We start from the raw sequence: 20953 nt of genomic DNA on the forward strand, positions 1-20953 counted from the left end.
AGGTGCTAACCGAAAGATTGGCAGGGCCAATCCACCAGCTGCTCCCTGGAAGCCCTGTGGAGCAGTTCTACTCTGCCCCATAGGATCGCTGCCAGTCTGAATAGACTGGATGGCAATGAGCTGGTTTTGTTAAACAAGATTTTAAAGGATTATAAAAATATATTTAAAACAAATGCTTTAAGAAAACTAATTTCCTATAAGCTTATGTCGCTGAATCAAACTTTGGAATGAATTTTCACTCAATCACAAAGTTAAAGGTTGTTGAACCTGGAAGAGGTAAATAAATTATTACTTTGTATTGCTGATTGAATCCAAATCTAATCTTGAACTCATGGGAAGCAATCTCTTATAAGTACACATTTATTTGGCTGTATTTTGGATAAAAGCATAATAAAATTTACTTAACTAATTTTTTCCCTAAAATACTTATAACGATTTACCAACATGTTTAGATTCCCTTCCCTATTCACCCTAAATCTGTATTAATGTTCCTTTCCTTCATTTTAGTATATTCCTGACCTGAGCTTCCTTTTTTTTTTCTGACTTTTAATCATTTAAAGTCACTTGCATTTTCAGTCATTTATTAAAAAGTGAAATAAATCTGAAGATCATGACCTCTAAATGGCTTTACCCATTTACCTCTGCAGGGGACCAAAGTGACACTCTGATTTTATAATAATAAAAGTGTGAAGTTCTGAAAGGAATAGAAACCACTTGGACTATTTTCCTAAATTCTTGGACCAAGAGGACCTCTATTGTTCAAACTGGAAAGTAAAAGTTGAAAAACTTGAAACTGGCCATGTGTTTACCTCCAGCTCTAGTTTTCTGGGCACTTCCAAAGGTGTGGGAACCAAGGAGCTCCGTTTTTGAGAAAATATCTGAGAATGGCATGGGGATAGATGCCATATTAGATGGTGGTTAAGAACATGGATTCTTGAGTAAACTGGCCTGGGTTCGAATCCTTATTCTGCCATTTATTAACTCTATGGCCTTAAGCAAGCTATTGATTTCTCTGTGCCTCAGATTATTCATGTGTAAAATGGAAAATAAGTCTTAAATAGTACCTACTTCCTAAGGGTGTTGTAACAAATAACACTTTTAAAACCCAGCATATCATAATCCATCCATATGTGTTAGCCGTTATAGTTGTATTTCTACAGATTTCTTCTGCCTTTGCCTGGACCTGTAGAGAATTTGTGCAGAACTTAATATTGGTTTGTAGGTCAAGCCAGTGCTTTTAAATTCCGACCGCAGGAGTCAATGCTGTGGATGTGCTACAGTGCCACAGGCCAGCCACGCTTGGTTCTAGTCCGGTTCCACGGCCCTCAGGCGGGCAACATTTCCCTCTGCGGTTGCTTCAGAGACCGTGCAGTTCACAACATCCTGGGAGTTTTTAGCAAGATGAGGTTTCGCTTTCTGGGAGCCAGCGTACCATATTGATACTCTTATTTTCTTAAAAAATAAAAGTAGCTGCTTCCCTACAGGGAAGAAAAACATTTTTGCCAAGTGAAAAGAGTATTACTCTCTGCTTCTTCCCACACTATCCATAAATATGCTGAGGCCGTTTATTTTGCCAGATGGGTTTTGAGACCCTGATGAAACTGGAGATGCCCTCATTTTGTATTTCCTTCAAATGCTACCACAAACCACACTTCATGGGAGGAAAAAAAAAAAAGTCACCAAGTAAGCATGTTTACCTTCATCTGACTAGGAGGTTGAAACTTGCCGGTAAGTGATGACTCACCATCGTAGGCCTATAAAAGTAAAGGTGCTTGTCCGTGAGAAGGCAGCAGCCTCCAGGCATATCCATTCGAGATGCATCCCGGTGTCCTGGCAGCCTTTTTCCTCTTGAGCTGGACCCATTGTTGGTCCCTGCCCCTTCCTGATGATGACGATAGTGATGATTTGTCTGAGGAAGACTTCCAGTTTGCCGAGGTAGGGTACCTTTCCAGTCTCGATGGTATGGTACATTTCATAAATGCCCTTCTCTTTTAAAACAAGCTCTTTGGGTTTCTTTCCTAGCACTACCTGAAATCATACTACAATCCTCAGAATCCTGCTGGAATCCTGAAGAAGAATGCAGTAAGCTCCGTGGTTGATAGGCTCCGAGAAATGCAGTCTTTTTTCGGCTTAGAAGTGACCGGCAAACTTGACGATAACACCTTAAATATCATGAAAAAGCCAAGATGTGGAGTCCCTGATGTGGGTCAATACAATGTTTTCCCTCGAACCCTCAAATGGTCTAACATGGATTTAACCTACAGGTAAATCATAGACTGTCCTTAAAATGTGTTGGTTTTTTTTTAAATAGTGTTAAATGTTCATTTTTACCATAAGCTTTATTCATGATAGTTGGAGCCCTGATAACATAGTGGGTAAGTGCTACCGCTGCTAACAAAAAGGTCTGCAGTTCGAACCCACCAGCCACTCCTTGGAAACCCTATAGGGCTGTTCTGCTCTGTCCTATAGGGACGCTATGAGTCGGAATTGACTCGGTGGCACACAACAACAACAACATTCATGATGGTTAGTACACTTATAGTCCCATAACGTTAGGTAGGTCTTAAATATTTAACTGGAAGTTAAGCCCAGGAGTAACTCTAATACTGTTGATGCGAATGACTCATAACATCTATCATTGTTAAGTTAGCCCAGCACTATTTTTCAGTGGAAATCTCAAAATATTTCTTTTAGGTATGAAATCAAAATAGAAGTAAAAGTAGCCTCAAGAAAATTTACAAACAAAGTACATCAAGTGTATTTATTATAACAATGCTAAAGATGAAGAATTTAATTTTTTCTCTCGCTCTAGGAACTTTACAGATATCCACTTATTTGGCTATATAATTTCAAAATTTTAGGGTACCAAATAAGTTTTATTAAACATTTGGATATTTAAAATTTAAGATGCCAAATGATCAGATATATGATATAGTAGGAGCCCTCAGTGGTGCAAACGGTTAGGTCAACTGCTTACCAAAAGACCAAAGGTTTGAATCCACCCAGAGGCTCCTCAGAAGAAAGGCCTGGCTATCTACTTCAAAAAAATTAGCTGTTGAAAATGCTATGGAGTTCTACTCTGACACTCATGGAGTTGCCATAGATCAGGATCAGCTCAGTGGCAACTTGGCACAGTGGTTAAGAGCTTGGCTGCTTACCAAAAGGGTGGTGGTTCAAACTCACCAGCTCTTCCTTGGTAAATCCTATGGGGCAGTTCTGCTGTGTCCTGTAGGATCACTAGGAGTCAGAATCAACTCAATAGCAATGAGTCTTTTTGAAATAATTAATAAATTATTTGAAACAATGGTCCTCTAGCAGAACTTTTAAGACACCACTGTATTTTGAGTTGAAAAGCATGACTCTAAGACAATATATTGAAAATTGCTTTCACCCTCCAAAATATAATTGAAACTTTCTCTGTTAAATAGGATTGTGAATTATACCCCGGATCTGACTCATTCTGAAGTTGAAAAGGCTTTCAGAAAAGCCTTCAAAGTTTGGTCTGATGTGACACCTCTGAACTTTACCAGACTTCACAATGGCACTGCTGATATCATGATCTCTTTTGGAATTAAAGGTAATAAAGCAGAACCATTTTTATGTTTTCATCCTGAATTGGTTTCATTCTTTTATTCTATCTTTCAATTATTCATTACTTTTTCAGTATTCAACAAACTTCACCGAGCACTACTAAGTATAATCAGATTCCTAACTTTTGCTTTTGTGTGTAGAGCACGGTGACTTCTATCCATTTGATGGCCCCTCTGGTCTGCTGGCTCATGCTTTTCCTCCTGGGCCAAATTTTGGAGGAGATGCCCATTTTGATGATGACGAAACCTGGACAAGTAGTTCCAAAGGTAATGCTTCTTATAAAGCTATAATTCATGGGTAATTAGATTATATTGGATAGTGAACCCTCTGGTAGGAAATTAGGAAGAAAATTATATTTAGTACTTGATTACATTTTCTAAAAAACTAAAAATTTTCTATTTAAAACTTAGGAGTATAGTGTCTGTACAAGTGATATTTGTATAAACCAATGTGAAACATGAAAATGAGCAAAAATCTACATAATTTTTCTTGGTAGCTTGAGAGATACTAACCTTGAAATAGGGTCAAAATGTCTTGTTGGTCAACCAAAGTGCTGTTACTGTGGCTTACTTTTTGGCATGTTTCAGAAGTACAGTTTATTACAAATCTCTATCTAAAAATTATGAAGGATGGACCTGTTGGTCATAGATGAGTTAGAGGTGAATTGAAATAGTTTTTTCATTGGTAGAAAAATGAATGGCACAATTTTAGCCAAATCTTTGATCCCAGGTATACGAGTTACTTGTTTCAGACTTGTCTGTATCATTTATTTCATAAATAACCGTTTGACAAATCAGGGTAGTTTCTTACTGCAAACAACATAAGACACGCCAAATATAGCCTTATGTTTACACAAACAAAATAAAACTGAGTGTTGAATATGAATTCATCTAGTAGCTGAATATTGAAGGCTCAAAGAATTGGGAATGTCAATTTACAAAAAAAGCCAAATAGATTGTTCCAACTAGAGCTTACCTTTGGAGTTATATTGACCCTTAGTTTTAACAATCAGAGGTAGTCACTATGGACTGATGATTGTTATAATTCATTTAAATAAAAATAATTATTTTTCCAAAGAGTGAAATTGGCCTTGAATGTTCAATGTCTCAACTCTTGAGTTGACTCTGTCTTTGCAGACAAAGTTGAGAGGTTTACATGTTTATGTTCTGAATATTTCACAGGTGAGAATAGTTTTAGGAAGAAAAGATAGACAACAACTAACATTGTTAAGACAGAGTGATAGTAAGCCTCAGTTTTAGATTCCTGCATAAATTCTGGGTTCGAAATATTTATTAAACATACACAAACAAATCTGGATTAATTTTTCAGCTGAAGGCCAAGAATACTGTCCATTGCTAGGCATTTAAATGAAGGATTATCACTCGAATTATGTGAACTTTGAGTGCCCTTATCGTCTGCACAACTTTCTAGGTTGATTATATAGTGACACCTGTGAAAGCTAGAACTTGATGGGACTGCCTTGTTTTCTGCCTTTGACAGTGTGCAGTCTTACCACTTTTCTATCTCTTGTTTTAGTGGAAAATATTTGTGTTTACCTTCTCTGATAGGTTGCTGCCTTACATAGGTTCTGGCTTTTGCAGGTTTTACTGTACATTTTCTTAATGCATAGACTATGATGGCAAAGGTTCTTTGAGGTTAGATTGAAACCACTGACTCCAGCTTTGGGGTGTTCTATTGCTTTAATAACAAACTCTACCATCTTTTTTTTTTTTTTAATCTTTTATTATCTTTCTCTCCAACTTAAATGCCAGTAGTAGAAGACTCAAAAATAGGCAGAACACCTGACTAGAGGAAGCAATGTAAATACAGTGGAAGAGTGGTCTTCCAGAGTAAAGTTGGCCAATCGTGTCCAGAGTTTCATTTTTTTCTAGACTCTAGACTAGAGATATCATCAAAAGAATCACCTGGATGGAATTTGTTACCAAGTGGCCCTATTTAGTGCATCCTCCATAGTTGGTCATCATCCCTTTGGATGCTGTCTCCTGTTTGGATGATGTACTAGGCAGCACCCAGGCCATGTACTACCCTGTATGATTTTCTCCACTTCTCAGTTAAGGTGATCACTGTCAGTTTTTCTCACCTGACCTTGAGAAGGCAAAGAGCAAATCAGAATTACTAGTGTCTTCACAGTAAAGAGCAAATTAGAGTTACTAGTGTTTTCACAGTAAATCCCTAGTTGTTTGAGAACTATCCGTTGACATTCAATTTGGTAGGCAGGTACAACTAAAGAGAACACTAAATTATTTATAAGGATTTAAATCAATACTTTGAATCTCCCTTCAAGCAACTAAATATTAATTTTTAAATATGAGTAAGAGAGCCAAGAAAGAGAAATAGTGACATGCCAAATGGATGAGAAAGATGATATTTCTTTCCATTAACTGATTGTTGAAGTACACTCTTTTCTCATTGCTTCTTTGTTGTTTTATAGGCTACAACTTGTTCCTTGTTGCTGCCCATGAGTTTGGCCACTCCTTGGGTCTTGACCACTCCAAGGACCCAGGAGCACTCATGTTTCCCATCTACACCTACACTGGCAAAGGCCACTTTGTACTTCCTGATGATGATGTTCAAGGGATCCAGGCTCTCTATGGTAACTATTTATCTGTTTAGAAGCAGCATAGACACATATGTCTATTTTCTAAATTACTGGTGAATTTATCACTGTCAATGCTATCCTGGTTTTCTTACTAAAACCTAGGTAAGCATACTCATTTTTTCTTTCCAAGTCAAACTACTCAAGTAGAAAATATTTCATTCTTCAAGGTTTTTGCAGAATACAACTGCTTGTATTTGTATTTTACATATTGCAAGGTACATTTGTTACCCTCAATTATAATATGTAAAAAAAGAAAATGTTTTATATTCCATTTAACCAATGAGGAAACAGCCTCAAAGAGTTTGAACAGTGTTCCTCTACTTACACTACAAGAGTCCCTGGGTGGTTCAGTTAAGTGGTGGGCTACTAACCTAAAGGTTGATGGTTCAAAACCATCCCAGAGGTACCTCAGAAGAAGCCCTGGTAATCTGTTTCTGAAAGGTCACAGCCATGAAAACCCTATGGAGTGCAGTTCTACTCGGAAGTATATGGACATGGATGACATGAGGTGGAATTGATTTGATGGCAACTGTTTTTTTTTTTTTTGGTTTATCACACAACCAATGGTGAAAGTGAGATCTTAGCTGGCTTTTATAAATTCCTAGTATTCTTTCGAGCACTCCCAATTTGACACAGCAGAAACTGCTCAAGTGGCCTGCGGTAGTTTATAATCAACCTCTACAGTGACCATTATAAGAACGTCTGTCCATTTTTTCTTCCAAATTTTCAATAATATTTACAAAATAATTTAACTTCAACCCAAACAAAGAAGAGCATCTGCCATGAATAGAGTTAAAGCTACAGTGCACAGTTCATTGATGTAAACACTGCTGGAGCACGTAGCTCAGAAATATACTCATGCCATCCCAACGATCGTTACAGCAGCTAGCGTAGGTGGTGATATAAACTTGCTAATGGCAAAAGGAATTTATTTTACAGTTCTTATTATCTCTATAATATTGTGACCAAGGAGCTGATGATAGAACTAACATGAACTAGACAGAGAAAACGTAATATAGAATTATTATTGTGCACTGCACCCCATCTTCACTCACGTAAGCTGGTGGAAAAGTTACAAACATGTGGCAAGTCATATCAGAGTTGCTGAAGACCTGGCTTGTGACCGAGATCCAGCTGCATTGTGGCAAACTGGTTGACAGCTGGTAAAATAGGCAAGAGGAGGGGCAGAGGCGAGGGCTCCTATAGGATGACGAGCCTTCAGAAATGGCTTAAAGGAGAATATGTTTCATGAACAGCCTACCGATAAGTTCTGCAAAGCATGAGGAAATTTTTTTTCAGTGTCCTTTGTTTTTTTTTCCTATTTTATCATCAAAGTCCAAAATCTAAATTTGTGGTTAAAATGAATCTCAAGGGGTCCTGAAGAATGAAAGGAGAAAGGACAGCCACACCTGTAAGACCTTGGTAACCCCTGATGAAGGAAGTAGGAGTGCAGGGTACTGTTATGTAGGAGCCGCAGGACTTGCTGCCTCCCTGCAGAGAACCTTCTCCTACTTTCTATTAGCAGAATCAGCCTGTTGTGCTGAGACCAGCGTCATCAATAAAGTCATCATCTGTAACTTCTTTTATTCATTCACCCCTTCAGGTCCAGGAGATGAAGACCCCAACCCTAAACATCCCAAAACTCCAGACAAATGCGATCCTTCCTTATCCCTTGATGCTATTACCAGTCTCCGAGGAGAAACAATGGTCTTTAAAGACAGGTACACTTGGGATTCTCCCATAAAACCTGCATGTGACAAACATTTGTGAAGTCATGCCTGCAAATTGCCAAAACATCTGGTCAAACTGCTAAAGATGAAGTTGACAGTAAAAATAATAGACCTTTGGGCAGTTAATTCACATTATTTCAGATCAAATAAGTGATGAATGAGCATTTTACATTTCAATGGATAATCTTGGCATTGTGTACATTCTTTTCACATCTTTGGCTGTAAATCTTGTTACAAAGACAACCAAGTCAATCTAGAAATGCAAATTATGTAAGAGAAAGATAAATATTGAAAGTAATCACCGTATCGTAAACTGTTACAATGCCCACCTTAGTTCCTTTTAGGAAAAAAAAATTTTTTTTTTTTCGGAAAAATTTTGGTTCTGAAACCTATGTTAGAATTTGGGAGGAGAATGCTTTTGTAAACCTGGAACTATAGGTGCTGAAAAATGAAATATTTTATTTCTAATATGCTTATTCATTCATCAATTAATTGCTACCTAATTTAAATCTGTGATAGAGGAGCCCTCGGGGTGCAGTGGTTAAAGTGCTGGGCTTCTAGCCGAAGGTTGGCGGTTCAAACCCACCAGCTGCTCTGTGGGAGAAAGATGTAGGAGAATGCTTTTGTAAAAATTTACAGCCCTGGAAACCCTGTGGGGCAGTTCTATTCTGCCGTATGGGGTAACTGTGAGTCGAAAATGACTCAAGGGCACCTAACAACGCCAACAATAGAATTAGGACAGCAACAATTTGTAACTGGCACTTAATAGGGAATGGATTTGTCCCCCTTCACAGGTGATAGGAAATGACTGTTTTTAACTATCTGCAATGATGTGAAGATAGACTGCTAGAGGGACGGAAATATCCTACTTCAAAATACGTATTTTTACTCTCTATAAACTTTGAATTCTACTTTTGTGTTAGATTCTTCTGGCGCCTGCATCCTCAGCAGGTTGAGGCAGAGCTGTTTTTAACGAAATCATTTTGGCCGGAAGTTCCCAACCGTATTGATGCTGCCTACGAGCATCCTTCACGTGACCTTATCTTCATGTTTAGAGGTAAGCCTTCCACAGGTGAGGCTTCCCACACCTCCAGGTTCACAGTGGACAACTCGATGCTACCAGAGACTCAGTAAATGACCATTACTGAAAATATTCCAAAATTAGGAATCAAGAATAACGAAGGGAAACCAGAAATCACCTGATGCTGTTCTACCAAATGTCCCCAAATCTGACTTGTTAAAAGTTCTACACTATTACTTATCATATATGCTTTCTGTTTCATATCAATCATATCAGTATTTTTCCTAATTCCTCTTAAAAATTATTTACTGTAAAAACATTATAACAATGCACATCTTGAAATATTGAAAAAACTATTACCTATAATTCTATCCATCTAAAAAATCAATTTTATTCATTTTCTCACTCTCTTTTCTAATCTGTCCTTTGCCATATGTAAAACATAGTTTTTTTTTTTGTTTTTTGTTTTTTTTTACGTATTTATATATATAGTGCAGATACATTTTTATACACTACTTGTTTCCTTGACACAAAACCATGGAAAGTTTTTCAAAGTGCTACTCCATCTTAATTTATAATGACTGGGTAACATTTTACTGATGTTAACTTGTTTCTATTGTTTGACTATGATAATTAATGCTATAATGAAGTTACTTTTAGAGAAAGAAAGAACAAATTTCTGGCTGGCGTAAAATTTTAGTTTTCTATCTAATTTACTGTTCCTACTGTGCTGTTTATTCATGCAGAAATTTTAATATATATTTTCACCAAGCTCCAAACTGAGTACTCAGAGATAATAAATTGCCAAATTCATTAGGATATTTGGATAGCTATACTCATAATTAAGAAATTAGGATTTTTAAGAGATTTAAACTCTGGAGAGTGCTCATATTTTTTATGTTTCATAAATATAGTGATCACAAATACTGAATATTTTATTTCTAAACATATGAGTCTTTCTTGGTTGAATACCTACATATATGAATTCTATTAGATTTCCCTGGAAGATAAAGTTATTCTTTCACTTATTTCAGGAAGAAAATTTTGGGCTCTTAATGGTTACGATATTCTGGAAGGTTATCCAAAAAAAATATCTGAGCTAGGATTTCCGAAAGAGGTGAAAATGATAAGCGCATCTGTTCACTTTGAGAATACGGGCAAGACTCTCTTCTTCTCAGGAAACCAAGTCTGGAGGTATGGCAGCCATATTTACTGACTCACACTGTGTCATAGAGGCAAAGTTAAAAGTTAGTCTTTAACTTCTCTCATTACAGTAAATTATCTTATGCATTATTTATAATGTTGAATCAGTCATTCATTTCTGCTGCATGTCATCTACTGCAGACAGCACCGTAGACAGGTATTTCAAAGTCTTAAGCCCTCATAAAACACATACATATATATAATACCTCTTCTGAGCTACTCTTTTCTTCCTTAGTCATTAGTTGTGCCTCCCCCATGACAAAACCATCTTTTACTTTGGCACCTTTATTCCTTCTAATCTTTCTCCTGGATTCTCTTTCTCGTCACCTTCTCTTAATTCACATGTGACTCCATCTTCTCTGGCCAGAGAGAATTCCAAAATAACTACAGGAAATGATTGATTGATAGGAGACCTCCATTTCTGCAGAGCTGGGTGATCCATTGGGGGAAGTTGGCTAGGAAGCTGCTGGGCCAGTAGTTTGTGAAGTCAGCTTCATTCTAAAGGGCTAGTGGAGCTGGAACATCCGAAACGACAAATGTAAAGATTAAGGCAACACTGACATTAGTAACATTTAGGAGCCCAGGTGCATGGCTATATTTGAATATGGGAATATCTCAAAGGTACCCAGCAATTGAAATATCTAAAATGAAAGCTTTACACACACAGCTGTATACACACATACACACAGAGCCGAATACCGTGTTTACCTTTTGACATCTTTATCTGTAATAATGACATTCATGACTGCAAACATTACTGCCAGACTATGCTTTCAGTCTGTACACCCTATCTACGGTCCGGTTAAGACAGATTTCTTACCATACCTCACATACTTTGTGCTTTTACTCCCCTAAACCTTTCCTACACAATTTTCTTTACTTGGGAAGTCCCTCATGAAATTCTACCTGTTGCTTAAACTCCATTTGAAATACCATTTTATCTGCAAAGCTTTTTTCTAATCACCTCAACCGGAGGTTACTTCCCCTTCCTCTGTATTCAAATAACATTTCACGTTTACTCTTTCATGATGCTTAGCTTCTATTGCCTGGTGTTGCAGTTATGTGTGTACATGAACATACCTCAAAAATGTAAAATACTCTCATCCGAAACAGGAGTACAATATGGGAAACTGTACTTTAAGTTATTTCAGAATGTTTTGGTAGGCCAGTGTGTGGATGCAACAAGGGGAGGAAGAGTATGGAATATGAACCTTTAGCGCCACCAAACCCTCTATAACTTTTAAGTACAGAAATTAAACCTTATATACTTTTGTATCCATTCCTGAAGTTAGCAAGTTGCATTGCACATAGTAGGGTGAGCAACAGATAATGGTTCAGTGAATAAATACATATTTATTTCACTCTAAAAACACTTTTGCAATGACATTATTTATAATAACCAAACCAAACCTTTTGCTGTGGAGCCAATTCCAACTCATAGCAACCCTATAATAGATACCTAATTTTTGAAATGGGAGATGAGCTTTTAACAAACTTTACAAAGATGGCCTTTGGGCAAGTCCACAAATACTCACCAAAGGTCCATGATACACTCAGTATTATAATTCAGAATTTTAAAAAATTATCATACTTTTTAAAAATGGACTTAAATTCTTAAAATTCTGGTCAATTTTGAAAGGTGCCATTATATTCACTATATCATTTCTAAGCAAATTTATAAGTAATCTAACATACTTAAGAATTTCTCTTTCTTATTGTATAGATATGATGATACTAACCATATTATGGATAAACACTACCCGAGACTAATAGAAGAAGAGTTCCCAGGAATTGGTGATAAAGTAGATGCTGTCTACGAGAAAAATGGTAACTAGTTTCATTGCATCAACCTTAATGGGGGGCTTCTGTGGCCCCTCAAAACACTTTTCCTTCTAAAGGATTTCTATACAGAGCTTCCAAAAACCAAACAAAACTCCTTGCCATCAAGTTGATTCCGACTCATAGCAACCCTATGGGACAGAGTAGAACTGCCCCATATGGTTTCCTAGGAGCAGCTGGTAGATTTGAACTGCCAACCTTTTGATTAGCAGGACTATTAACCACTTTACCACCAGGGCTCCATATAGAGCTTAGATGTGCTAATAACTGTATGCCAGTCAAAGAATGAATAATTCTTGCATGCATACTTACACGAAGAGCAAACAAAAAATAATAAGCTTAGAATAAATGAGAATTTGACTTAATGATTGCTTATTGTATCAACGAAAGAATGCTAAAACATAAAAAAAAAAAACACACAAGCACTACCTTAAATTATACTTAAAGATACTAAGATGCAAAGAGTATTGACAAAATTCAATTTGGGAGGGAGTGAGGACTGATTTATATATAAAGACAGACAACTAATAATTATATAATGATTTTCTGCTTTAATTATGGAAAGAGAAATTTTCCCTAACCTACAACAAAATACACTGACATTAGTAATTCAAGCTTCAGAACTGGAACACATGGTAAGACAACAATTGGTTCTAAGTGAAAATTTAGGGAACCTGGGAATTTTTATACCTTTTTTTTTTAACTAAGGGTATGTTGAAGCATCAAGAAGGCTTATAAAGACAAAGGTTAAAAAGTTAAAAAAAAAAAAAAAGTGGGATCTAACAGATTGGACCTTTAATGTTAGCTGGAGTAAATTTATTAACTTCAAACTCTAATGATTTCTCTGTGGCCTTTTTCTCCTAGGTTACATCTATTTTTTCAATGGACACATACAATTCGAATACAGTATCTGGAGTAACCGCGTTGTTCGCGTCATGCCAACAAATTCTTTATTGTGGTGTTAAATGTCTTTTAAAAATTGTTATTTAAATCCTCGAGAACATTTGGAAAAATACTTACAGAGGTATTGGGGGTGGGGGACACCGGCAGATGTCAGGGGAAAGCTTAGTTCTGTGAACAAGCTTCCATAAATTATCTTTGAATATGTAGTATCTATATGGCATATAAAAAAAAAAAAATTTTTTTTTTTTTTTTATATGGCTGTGTGTGGCTGGAACCACACTGTGGAATTTTAACGTAATGAAATTTAGTATCTCTAAAGATCACCTGATTCTTGGGTTGTAACAGTTGGCAATATTTCCCACCCCCAAAATGAGATGCATGGTCTAGCAAAAAGAGTTAGGATACTGACAAATATAATTATAAAGAAACTTCACAAAGGTATAAAAGTAAATCAAATTTATGTAATTAACAAATCTTTACTAAAAAATATAAAATAGTATAAAATGGATTTTTAAACAAACATATGGTAACCATATATAAAAAAACATACAAGGGCAAATGTCTGTAATAAGTATATTATAGACAACTTTCCTTGGTGGGGAAGCAGCCCTGGTGCATAGTGGTTAAAGTGCTCGGCTACTAACTGAAAGGTCAGCGGTTCAAACCCACCAGCCACTCCATGGGGGGCAAATGTGGCAGTCTGCTTCCATAAAGATGTATGACTTAGAAACTCTATGGGGCAGCTCTACTCTGTCCTATAGGGTCACTATGGTCAGAGTCGACTCAATGGCAGTGGATTATAGTGGTAGTAGACAACTTTCCAGAGAAATAAATCATTTGATTTTCACAGCAAGAAGATTTGGGGGTTCATGCCCTTCTCCACACGGACAATAAAAGAAATGTCAAAGTCACTAAGGTTAGAAGGCCCTGACTAATGATGAGGAGGGTAGACTTGACCTTTGGATTCTGTTTAATTTTCACTTTTGACAGTGACTCAAAGGCTATACTCAAATAAGATAAATATCTCTTTGCATACTTATAGAAAATAAAGAGAGAAGATTTTTATTTTTATTAAAGTATTTTAGTTCTTTCAACTGTCAGAAAGTAAAGAATTAAAATTGCTATGAAAATAATCAAAGGCCATGTATCACTTTTTTGTAAATCATTTTGTTATTTAAGGTTAAAAGAATTATTTTAACCCTATTTTATGTAGATAATTATTTTAATTGTCCCATGTTTCTTGGATAGATAGGTTATTTTTGGAAGACTTGTATAACAGAGAATAAAATATATCTCATAAATTGGAAGTATATTAAGACAGGGACTTTCATAATAAAGAAGAATGTTCTGCTACATTGCGATTCCCTTGAGAATTTTGCCAACACTTTTTACAGTGCCTAGCACTTGGCAGGGAGATCAGTGAATACTTATTGGATATATGAATGGCCATCAAGAGAAGGACCATTGAGCTGAAAGATCTTGTTCATGAAAACTCATGCAAAGAAAAAGGAAGTTTATCATTTTTCAAAATATATTAAGAAGTGTTCATACTGTTTATAATAAAACGATATTTTCGACAGGCATTGTTATAAGGTATATTTTGTCCTGGAGGCAGTGGTGGTTCAATGGTGGAATTTTCACCTTTTTTGTGGGACATCTGGACTTAAGTCCTAGCTAAGGCACCTCGAGCACAGCCCCCACCCATCTGCCAGGGGAGGCTTAAGTGTGGCTGGGATGTGGAAAAGGATTCAGGGAAGCTTCCAGACTAAGAAAGACTAGAAAATCAGCCAGTGAAAACCTTACAGATCACAACAGTCCAACCCTGTTGTTCATGGAGTCCCCATGAGTCTCGGGCCAATTCGACGGTAACTACCAAGAACATATTTTGTCTTTAGGTGTAATTTTAATCTTTCCTTACATAAAGAGGGTCCGTTTAAGTTATTTCCATTTCTTGCCAATATTCCTTGATGAATGTAGCTCACTCACTGTTTTTCTTTTTTAAGAAGACCAAATAAAAAAAATTTTAATTCATTGTTGTTGTTTTTGTTGTTGTTAAATGCAATAAAGTACATTCAGACTCATGGCAACACTATGTACAACAGAACAAAATGCTGCCTAGCCCTGAACCATCCTCACAATCATTATGTTTAAGCCCATTGTTGCAGCCACCATGTCAATTCATCTCATTGAAGATCTTCCTCTTTTTTGCTGACCCTCCCTCTACTTTACCAAGCATGATATCCTTCTCTAGGGACTGGTCTCTTCTGATAACATGTCCAAAGTAAGTGAGACTAAGCCTTACCATCCTTGCTTCTAAGGAGCATTTTAGCTGCACTTCTTCCAAGACAGACTTGTTTACTCTTCTGGCAGTTGATAGTATATTCAAAATTCTTTGCCTACACTGTAATTCAAATGCATTAATTCTTCAGTCTTCCTTATTCATTACACTAGGTTATGCTAATGAAAGTTCTGACAGAGTTTGACCAGCCTTGTGCTGATGAACCCCTTCTTCCAGGGTCCACCTCTCTAATTAAGCCCAAATATTCTTCAAAATCTTTGATAATGAAGAGGAAAGAGCAATAGATCTGAAGACAGGAAGCTTGAGTTCTAATCTTTGATCTGACATTAACTCTGCCATGTAACCTGGGGCAGGTCATTTAATCTTTGGGCCTTAGTTTCCTGATATGTAAAATGAGAGGATTGGCAGCTCTGATGAAGTTGGGGAAATACAGAGGAGGCAGGGAACCCTAATGAGGAATGCAAACATCATCTGTCTAGGAGCCTCAGTGTTCTTTGAGCACAAGATGTTATGTTCATCCTGTTTTCTTAGGTGCTGCCCATTCCTAAACATTTGGTAAGCGCCTGTTAAATATCACGCAGTAAGATGAAGAGATGAACTGGAAAAATTTGACCCTGTCCGCAAAGACGTTATATCCTCCTATGGAGAAAAAACCGTAGGACAATTAAAATTCAGTGAGTTAAATACTTCGTTAAAGAAGTAGTGAACGCTTGCTCAGTAGCACTGGAGCACAGCTCTCTGACACACCCGGGACCTCCATGAGCAGGAATCAACTCAAAGGCAACTGGTTAATACTATGTTCGGTTAATGTACTGAGCAAATGCACTGCCCTCAGATTTTCCTGGAGCTTGTAATGGCCTCTCTATCAGATAATGAAGGCGAAAAGTTTGAAAATCTCTCAAAGTGAACCAATAGTTCAAATGTATTTGAAAAAAGTGAAATTGACAAGATCCTACACTGGTTTAACAACAAATTATGCCCTGAAACTATCCTGAGAGAGCTTTTGTATTACATTAAAAATAGTGTCCTGGAATCCGCCAGGCGCTCCTTGGAAACTCTATGGGGGGCAGTTCTACTCTGTCCTATAAGGTCGCTATGAGTCGGAATCGACTCGACGGCACTGGGTTTTTGTTTTTTTTTTGGGGGGGGGTGGTCTCCACATCCTCAAGTCAGAATAAGAACACCAAAACATACATAGCAGACCTCGCATAAAGATAGCCAGCATACCTAGCTACCACATTCAGGTCTGATTATGGAAAATACCTTGATTTTAGAGACTCAGCGAGAAGCTGTGAGATTTACAATGGTCCCACTAGGTGGCGCCAGCAATACCCTTTTGAAAATGTAGGAATGTTCAGATAATTTTAATACATCACAAAATTAGGGCTTTGTTCTTTAATGTAGGGATGAAGAACTTGGTCAAATCACTGTTTAACTCCAAACTTTATGACATTGACTTTCGATCGAGGTTTATCAACCAAGGAATTCAAGAAGAGCTTGCTCTGGGCCCCTTCGTCATATACATGTCCCTGTCACTTACCTCTTCAATAATAAACCTCCTTTATGGAGATGAAAAAAAAAAAAAAAAAAAGACTTTGCTGTGGAGCCGATTCCTACTCATATCAACCCTGTAGGACAGAGTAGAACTGCCCAATAGGGTTTCCAAGGAGGGGCTGGTTAGCAGCCAAAGTCACTATGAGTTGGAATGACTGCACCGCAACGGGTAATTTTTTTTTTTTTTTTTTGGTTTTATGGAGATGAGAGTCAGGATGGTGTGTCATGCCAAGCCCAAGACCTGCGGCATGCTCCTTGGAGCTGGGATTTGTGAGTCATCGCCAGCCTCTGTGTGACAGACTCGGACATGAACCACAGGATGCACAATGTATACAGAAAATGAACTCAGGGCTCCAAAGTGAAACCAAACCTGCACTATTACGGCAGCGAGAGAGAAGAAAACCCCAAGTTACTGGGTGTGATAAACGTTTCCCAAATAAAAAATGAGTAACTGGCTATTACCGGGGGACAACGTCAAGTGTAGAGGAAAAGGATACTTAAGATTTTCGAAGTTTCTTACTCCTTAGTTTGATTCCGAACGGCCACACAAGGTTTCCAAACCTGTAGTGCTTACAGGAGCAGACCGCCACATCCTCCTCCCGCAGAGCTGCTGGTGGGTTCAAGCTGCCAACCTTTCGGTGTTCAACCACTGTGCCGTCAGGGCTCTTAGCTCGCAGGGACTCAGGTTGAACTGCAGCTAGTAATGACCTCTGGAAAATCAAAGATGGGGCATGTTTACATCAACAACATGGCCTTTTTTAAAAGGGTTTATCGTGATTTTTTTACTTGACCTAAATGGTCAAAATTATACTCTAAAATTAGATGCTGAAAGAAAGAAATATTTCTTCCACATGTGAGCCTGAACAGGCCAAATTCCATTACGTAAATGCTGTTTTATTTAAATGTGCATATATATATTTAGCCCCTGGTGGCAGAGCGGTTAAGAGCATAGGTGCTGAACAAAAGGCCAGCAGTTCAAATCCAGCAGCCGATCTTGGAAAACCTATGGGGCAGTTCTACTCAGTCTTATAGGGTCTCTACGAGTCAGAATTGACCCTAAGGCAATGGGTTTGGTTTGAGTTTGGATATATAAACACAAACCAAAACCAAACCTGTCACCATCGAGTCAATTCCAACTCATAGCGACCCTATAGGCCAGAGTAGAACTGCCCCATAGAGTTTCCAAGGAGGGCCTGGTGGATTCAAACTGCCGAGCTTTTAGTCAGCAGCCATAGCTCTTATCCACTGTGCCACCAGGGTTTCCATATATACATATTTTTTTTTCTTCTAGATTTATTATAATCTACCTCTAGAATCCTCTGGAATGAGGAGTACGTGGGTGGTAAAATGTTTAACACACTTGGCTGCTAACCAAAAGGTTGGTGTTTTGAAAGGCTCCTTGGAAGAAAGGACTGGGAATCTACTTCTGAAAAATCAGCCATTGGATACTCTATGGGGCACAATCCTACTCTGATGTACATGGAGTCACCATGAGTTTGAGCTATCGATCATTCAATACTGTCTTGATGTATCCACTGAGCAAAAAAAATGATCATAAATATTGGTTTCCAGTGATTTCTGTGAATCTCTTAGTCTTGCTTGTACAATGGGATTTGACTCACTTTATTCAAAGTCCTCCTGTTGTATCTTCCAGTCCTTTACAAGTGAAGATATTGCTATTCCCATTATCAGAGTTTTATGCTGGATTGAAGGACATCATTCGAACGTCTTTAGCTATGTCTCCATCTGCCGCACCAAAAAGATTTAAGATTAGTAATCAAAAGTATTTTTTGAGCAGGAGAAAAGTGTGGTGCAGAACTCAAATTAGTTTAAAAAGACCAGACTTAATGGTCTGACTGAGACTAGAGGAATGAATCCCTGAAGACAAAGAAGGAAAAAAAAAGTGTTTTTTGTTTTGTTTGCTTTTTAGTGTTTACATATACCAGCCACCTTCCTTTTCTTGTCAGCCTTGTCTTTCCCACAGTAGACTGAGCACTAAAAGATAGTTCAGTACAATTCAGAAGGAAAATTGTTCCTGTGATCTTCCTATTCAATCTGAAAAGGAGTATTACCTTCTGGGGTTGAGGGCATGGCCTTTTTGGGTTGTAAACTTTAGCTAACCTGTCCCCTGGTTAACTGAGTGCCATGTAACTCATGGCTTTGCTCCCAAAAGCAACGCAAGGTAAAAAGAGTTCTTTCAGTGGGAAGGGGCTCCAATCTTAGGCTGTAAAATGAGAAGGCTTGCGCTGGTTCGTTTCTGGCAGAGCAACTGAGATGGTGTTAACTATGTCTCCAGGTATACTTACTTTCCAAATCTATTTATCAGGCTTTACCCCATAATGGAAACCCTCGTGGAGCAGTGGTTAAGAGGTATGCTGCTAACCAAAAGGTAGGCTGTTCAAATCCACCAGGTGCTCCTTGGAAACCATATGGGACAGTTCTACTCTGTGCTATAGGGTTGCTATGAGTCGGAATTGACTAGACAGCAACAGGTTTAGTTTTGGTTTGGTTTACCCCATAATACGTAAGATACTTTCTAAATGGTTATAGTTCCAATTTTGTAGGAAGATCTAAACTGATTTATGGTTTTAACAACATTGAGATAAAATAAAAGCCAAGGAACCAGGGTACAGAGTAAGTGAAGTAATGAGAAATGTTTTGGGTATATTTTGCAGCAGTGGTAATAGAAATAGAGCAATTGGGCAACAAAACCACCCAGGAATTGTGTGGGATTAACCAGAACACGAATTAAGATATCAAAGCTGTTTTACTAGAATTGCATTATACGCTCTATATATGTAATCTGCTTCTACTTGATTTTTACATTTAAGTTCAACACCCTTCCTGAAGTCTTTAAATACGGTAGATTTTAGGAGGAAAAATATGGCAATGTTTCATGTCATTTGCTTAGTTAGAATTAAAAAAAAAATTAGAGGCAGAAAGGAACCAATTAGATCATCTGATTCAATTCCTTCATTTTACAAACAAGAAGCTGAGGCCTAGAGAGAGGAAGTGGCCTGTCCAAGATCATAAAATAATGTTGGAGGCTAAACCATAAAAATCATTCCACTTCCTTCTTTTCAGCTTGTTAATTCTCCTTCTCCCTTTCTCAGGCCAGAACTACGGGCTTAGATACACATTATTTATCAGGGATCACCAAATATATATATATTTAGTTTCTCATTAAACAATACGCAAATTGTTTTGTGACATTGGTTGCCAACCCTGAGATGTGTCAACATTCTTCCCTTCTCCACCCCGGGTTGCCTGTTTCCATTTGTCCAATTTTCCTGTCCCTTCCTGCCTTCTCACCTTTGCTTTCGGGCAGGTGTGTCCAGTTAGTCTCATTTACATAATTGAACTATGAAGCACTTCCTCACACGTTATTGTTTGTTTTATAGACCTGTCTAATACTTGGCTGAAGGATGAACTTCAGGAGTGACTTCAGTACTCTGTTAAAAGGGTGTCCGGAGGCCATACTCTCAGGGTTTCTCCAGTCTCTGTCAGACCATAAGTCTGGTCTTTTTTTTTTTTCACCAAATATATTTAATTCTACCATAAGTATACCACTAGTCTGATGTTACTCACAGTTTGAACTGCATGACCAAGAGTCAAGGGAAGCTGAGAATGTATGTCTATATTGTCTTGGATCATTGCCAGGTCTCACCAGGTTCTCAGCCTCTGCAGCCGTCTCCTCCTGAGGTGACTTGACCCTGACTGGCCTTACTCAGGAGAGAGCGAGGGAACTCCAGCTCACCTGTCTGGGGCTGGGCAACAAGTCTTCTTTGCCAGGACAACTTTGGCTTTGTATTCAGTTTTGATAACTCAGTTTCTGTCCTTTCCCCAAGACTGAATCTGCACTTTTGCTACAGGTTGGAAAACAGGATCCCTGCTCTATTATGCCAGAGTCCCTGCTTTCTGACACTTTGTGCCTAGCAGATACTGCTTCGTTTTGCCAGACTTCAGGGGCTACAGCTCTGATCCTTGCCTCAGCCTATTTATTGATCAGGGAGTGGCCTCAGCCTTTCATGAAGTCATAAATACTGAAAATAAGAAATACATACGACTTCTTCTAAATCTTTCTCTGTCTATGCCAAGCATATGTATTTTTCTCCTTCTTATTGTTAGCCAAATAATTGACTTCCTACTTCAGAAAGAAAAGACCTGTCAACTTCAAAGACCTGCATCTCTGT

The 20953-nt window shown here is 37.8% G+C and overlaps 1 protein-coding gene across 1 annotated transcript; it reads left to right on the forward strand.

The window, feature by feature from the left end:
• Positions 1-1805: 1805 nt before the first annotated feature.
• MMP13 (matrix metallopeptidase 13) lies at positions 1806-14042 on the forward strand. Its single transcript, XM_049889574.1, has 10 exons — positions 1806-1935; positions 2023-2264; positions 3429-3577; positions 3732-3857; positions 6044-6205; positions 7815-7932; positions 8865-8998; positions 9997-10156; positions 11889-11992; positions 12869-14042. The coding sequence occupies exons 1-10, from the start codon at positions 1816-1818 to the stop codon at positions 12967-12969; spliced, it is 1416 nt and encodes a 471-aa protein (XP_049745531.1). The 5' UTR covers positions 1806-1815; the 3' UTR covers positions 12970-14042.
• The last annotated feature ends 6911 nt before the right edge of the window (positions 14043-20953 follow it).

This window comes from Elephas maximus, chromosome 7 (assembly GCF_024166365.1).
Source record: "Elephas maximus indicus isolate mEleMax1 chromosome 7, mEleMax1 primary haplotype, whole genome shotgun sequence".
In the NCBI taxonomy this organism is placed as follows: Eukaryota; Metazoa; Chordata; class Mammalia; order Proboscidea; family Elephantidae; genus Elephas; species Elephas maximus.

Bases quoted from the DNA above. Each gene is read 5' to 3' on its own strand.
- MMP13 (XM_049889574.1), top strand. From the start codon at position 1,816: ATGCATCCCGGTGTCCTGGCAGCCTTTTTCCTCTTGAGCTGGACCCAT. The intron at 2,265-3,428 runs GTAAATCATAGA...TCTGTTAAATAG, and splicing joins AACATGGATTTAACCTACAG to GATTGTGAATTATACCCCGG. The intron at 8,999-9,996 runs GTAAGCCTTCCA...CACTTATTTCAG, and splicing joins CCTTATCTTCATGTTTAGAG to GAAGAAAATTTTGGGCTCTT.